We start from the raw sequence: 5,066 nt of genomic DNA, 5'->3' as shown, positions 1-5,066 counted from the left end.
GGACAATAACTGTAACAATAACTTTTAATCATCGTTCGGTTTTGAGAATAGTGAAGTTACAGACTTTCACATTGGGACATGATGAGATTTCTAGAAGGCCGTTTGCTCTGGAATTTTTACAGTATGCAATTGACTCGTATCACAAGGATGGAGCTTATGGCGGACTTGCCAGCATGTTTCTAAGCTAAAGCCTCAACATTCATAGCATACAAAATTGTGTTTTTGTAATTAGACTAAATAATTGTCTTGTCTGTGCTTTTAAATTTTATCACTTCATCAGACATCTTATGCAGGTTTTTGTTGAAGTGCATTCTGAAATTGTAAGGAAATATGCATGTTGTCTTAAAATTTGGACAAGAGATGCTTTGGTTTGAAAATTAAAAATGCTACCGATATAGGCAGCTCACTAGGTTTCAGAACAGAGCATAAGAGTGGCATGTACACAAATGATTAAGGGACAGTAACCTACCCGTTTTCTTTGTAGAAGAGAAGCCAGTTCTTGTGGGTAAACACCTTGCACATTTTGTATGCTGGCTAATGTCAACAAAAAATATTAAGTTTACACATTATTAGATGTGATTGTTTGATTTTACACTGTGTCCTTACCAGATGTGATGCTAGCAAAGACACCATAAATGGTATCATTTCCATGTTAGTCAGAGTTTTTGTCCTAACCAGCCACAATGGTGATACATGACGAACTACAGAGATTCTAGTTTTGGAATGGTTTCTATTTCTGCAACATCGCAGCTGGGAACAAAAACTTACAAACTGTGTGTCCAGTGATAATAATAATCTGAGGTACTGATTATATGCTTTGTATAATCTTAAAAATGCTTAATTTGAGTTTGAATATCATTCTGTGTGATTTCAATAGTAACCCATAATGCAGGGTTTCCCAAACTTGGGTTTGTGAAAACCTCATTAATTAAATTAGAATAATGCAAAATAAGTGTAAAAATAACTACAACTTTAAAATAAATCAAAATGAATCCTTACTCAAAAAGATACATTTTGTTTACCTATTTGTTTACTATCATGTGAGCATTAACCAACATAAGAGAACCGTTAATGTGCTGTTAAATTATTTAAGTATTTAACAAAACAAAAAAAACTGCCACATTGAAAGTGACAATGGATAATTAATCTCAGATCTTGAAACTAAATTGCATCACACCTGCTTATAGGGAGATGGTTGGGAACACTGCAGAAATTATACATTCAATATGTGACCCTGGACCACAAAACCAGTCTTAAGTGTCAATTTTTCAAAACTGAGATTTATACATCATCTGAAAGCTGAATAAACAAGCTTTCCATTGATGTATGGGTTGTTAGGATAGGAGGACAATATTTGGCCGAGATACAACTATTTGAAAATCTGGAATCTGAGGGTGCAAAAAAATCTAAATATTGAGAAAATCGCCTTTAAAGTCCAAATGAAGTTCTTAGCAATGTATATTACTAATCAAAAATTAAGTTTTGATATATTTATGGTAGGAAATTTACAAAATATCTTCATGGAACATGATCTTTACTTAATATCCTAATGATTTTTGGCATAAAAGAAAAATCAATAATTTTGACCCATACAATGTATTTTTGGCTATTGCTACAAATATACCCCAGCGACTTAAGACTGGTTTTGTGGTCCAGGGTCACATATGTGTTTTTCTAGAGCAGTGGTTCTCAACCTTTTTGTCTGTTCACAATAACAGTTGATAAAGGTGTGAATTCAAATAATATTATATTAGTTTGCCGAGGCCCCCTGATTAAGAATGACTGATCTAGATGAAGATTTCCACCTGACTCTCTTTGTTGCTCCACCAGTTTGAGGTCTTGCGTGGTGGTTCCTCCTGTTTGTCCTGAGACAGGACCAGTCTCCTCACAGCGCCGGTGACCAGGTCCAGATGCAGCACTGTGTTGCCCTACAAAAATGAGACAGGAATGTTCACGCTGTTCGGTTCTGAAAAAGGTCAAATCAGTTCATTTAATTCCCTGAGGTACACTTATAATGTTAGATTGATGTCTAGGTTTTATGCACCAAGAACAGTCATAATTTAGTTTTACACAACCATTTTCCAGCCTCTATCTGACCCTGGCCTTTTTTACAACTGTGACTTTAAGACATGTAAATGTCCTTTTCACATATGATATGAATACTTTATGCAAGTATTATGCCAGCCTCCCATTACCTTTCACAGGAAAGGCTGGTGAGGAGTTGCAGGCCTTAAATCCCCCCACCATTAAATCTTCAGCATAATGGCTTCCTTATGCCCTGGCTTGCGCACACCGCATTCTGTCTGTGTTATTAATAGAAGCCTTGCATCACTTCTGGACAGATGGTGGGTCGGGCTGAGAGCAATGACCCCTGGATGACCCCCTGTGATGTCTGGACATCCATATTTTTAGATTTTTTATAAGTAATCATGTTCTCCACACCCCTTTTTCCACTGCTAACAGGTGTTTTAAGGTTTCCTCCAGGCTCGACTCTAATACACACCAGCTGCATTGTATGAAAGTAAATTCCTATTAGATTTCTTTCTGGTTTTTGGTTTGGTACCTTATTATGTAAGTGAAAGGGGTAGTTCACCCAAAAATGTATATTCTGTCATTGTTTACTCACCCACATGTTGTTCCAAACCTGTATGAGTGTCTTTCTTCTGTTGAGCACAAAAGAAGATATTTTGAAGAAGGTTGGTAACCAAACAGTTGATGGTAGCCATTGACTTCCATAGTATTTTTGTCCATACTATGGGTATCGTCTACTGTTTGGTTACCCACATTCGTAAAAATATTTTCTTCTGCATTTAGCAGAATAAAGAATCGTATACAGATTTGGAACAACATGAGGGTGAGTAAATGATGGCAGAATTTTCATTTTTGGGGGAACTATTCCTTTAAAGATATACAGTATCAAAAACAGCTTATTTAATTTTGATGCTCAGAGACAAAAATGGTTGTGTAAAACTAAATTAAAGGGATAGTCCCCCCCAAAATGATGAAGATATTTGAATGAAACTTGAGAGATTTCAGTCCCTCCTTTGAAAGTCCGTGCAACCAAAACTTTGAGGTTACACAAAGCCATTATAAAAGTACTCGAGTGATTTAACCCATGTGTTCTGAAGAGACACCATTGCTTTATATGACAAACAGCTTTAATTTAGGCTTTTATTTACATATAAACACTGATCAACATGCATACATAGAGCACATCAAATATGGTAAATGGAAGTTCAAATGTACTTGTGTGGCATGCATGAACAAACCTCATTGGTTCTCGCACATCAAGTAAACACATTTGAACTTCTGTTTGTAATATTTGATGAGCTCTATGCATGAATGCAAATTACTTTTACAATGTCTTTATGAACTTTTTGAAAAGTCAAAGTTTCAGTTGTGCAGACTTTCAAAGTAGGAACAGAATCTTTCAGATTCCATTAAAAAAAACCTTCATTTGTGTTACAGAGATGAACGAAAGTCTTATGGAAGGACATGATGGTGAGCAAATGATTTAAGGTTTAGGTGAACTATCCCTTTGAACGTGTGTTTTGGTAAACCATGATTAAGATTTTAAGTATACTTAAAAAAAACAATTTTAAATCTTACAAAGGTCGCCATTTAAATTTTAACTAAGGAAAAACAAAGCCTATAAACATAGTGACAACAACATCCAGCAAAGTACAGTTGATAATGTGCAGGCTTCAGTATACCTCAAGATGTTGTTTAACATGTTATTTAAAAAAAATAATAATAATAAAAACACCAAATGGTATCATTGCACAAACATCACATCTCGGTAGACTACGGTGAATCTATTAGCTCAAAACTCTGCCTCAAACTTGTTTTGATCTGTGACCATTTACTATTTCCATCCGCTATTATTAGACATTGTTTTCCCCTCACGGGTTTGGTGGAAATGATGCATCTATTGATGATCTTCTGTTTCCATGCTCAGATGAACCTCAGGGCAGGAATGACACCTGTAAATGGATCGCTAATGGCAGAAAGTGGACATCAACGCTTTCATGTGAAGTGTCCTTGTAGAAGAGCGGGTTCACACACACACACACGTATATTCTATTGCCCTACACCAACCCTACCCCTAAACCTACCCCTTACATGAAAGTGCGTGCATTTTTACTTTCTCAAAAAAACTCATTCTGTATGATTTATAAGCTTGTTTCCTCATGGGGACCTCAAAAATGTCCCCACAAGGTCAAAATTTACTAGTATTACTATCCTTGTGGGGACATTTGGTACACACACACACACACACCTGTTCTTCATGGAGCACCACCTGGTCCTGAAGCGGGTTGCCCAGTGTCGCCACAGAGACGAAATGCTGCCAGACTCCACTGATGGTCCGGGGGAAGATGTCATAGAGCTCAATGCACTGGACGGAGTCTCCTTTCTCCTTCATAGCATACAGCGGTACAGGGTTACATGTGGCCACATAAATGGAATCTATGAGGGAAAACAATGACTCACTTTCAAAATAAAATTCACAAGACTTTCTAATTCCAGATTCATTAGATCTTAGGTCTGGCTACATGAGACTAAATGCAATATCATCACCGTTTAGTCATGGCCTACCGTTAACAGTGGTGACATAGCAGACAATGTTGACCTCATTCATGGGAATCTGCCAGTGAGCCTGTTGCTCAGTGAAGCTCACAGATCTGGACTCGTGCCTCTCAGAAGCATAACTCTGAACCTGCAAAAACACTGGGCCCTGAGGAGAACCAAAGACATCAAATTAGTTTCAAATTAGCAATAGGCTAATATCAACTTTAAAATATTGGAAATAGAAAGGGTTATACCACCTTGATATCGATCCGATGAGACTCTGTTGGACACAGCAGCTTTCGTCGTGTACTTCCACCCTGACTGATGGTCCAGTAGCCCGCCATCTTAGAGTCTGGCAATGGTAACCTGGGAAAAGGGAATCTGGTGAATGGCTTTTTGCCAAAGACATGGAATTTAAATCTTACACCGATTATGACAACATATTGATCATGAAAAAAACTTGTGTCCTTTTATAGGGTTAAGCAAAAGTTGACGGT

General features: G+C 37.2%; 1 protein-coding gene across 1 annotated transcript; it reads right to left on the bottom strand.

Moving 5' to 3' along the window:
- Positions 1-440: 440 nt before the first annotated feature.
- On the bottom strand, positions 441-4,426 carry LOC107713733 (von Willebrand factor A domain-containing protein 8-like). The gene is made up of 3 exons (XM_016519340.1): positions 4,280-4,426; positions 1,806-1,928; positions 441-534 (listed from the first exon to the last, which is right to left on the bottom strand). The coding sequence occupies exons 1-3, from the start codon at positions 4,421-4,423 to the stop codon at positions 466-468; spliced, it is 336 nt and encodes a 111-aa protein (XP_016374826.1). The 5' UTR covers positions 4,424-4,426; the 3' UTR covers positions 441-465.
- Between the last annotated feature and the right edge of the window lie 640 nt (positions 4,427-5,066).

This window comes from Sinocyclocheilus rhinocerous, unplaced genomic scaffold (assembly GCF_001515625.1).
Source record: "Sinocyclocheilus rhinocerous isolate Xijiao unplaced genomic scaffold, SAMN03320098_v1.1 scaffold2584, whole genome shotgun sequence".
Lineage (NCBI taxonomy): Eukaryota > Metazoa > Chordata > Actinopteri > Cypriniformes > Cyprinidae > Sinocyclocheilus > Sinocyclocheilus rhinocerous.
This window is presented reverse-complemented; position numbering and strand designations above follow the sequence as displayed.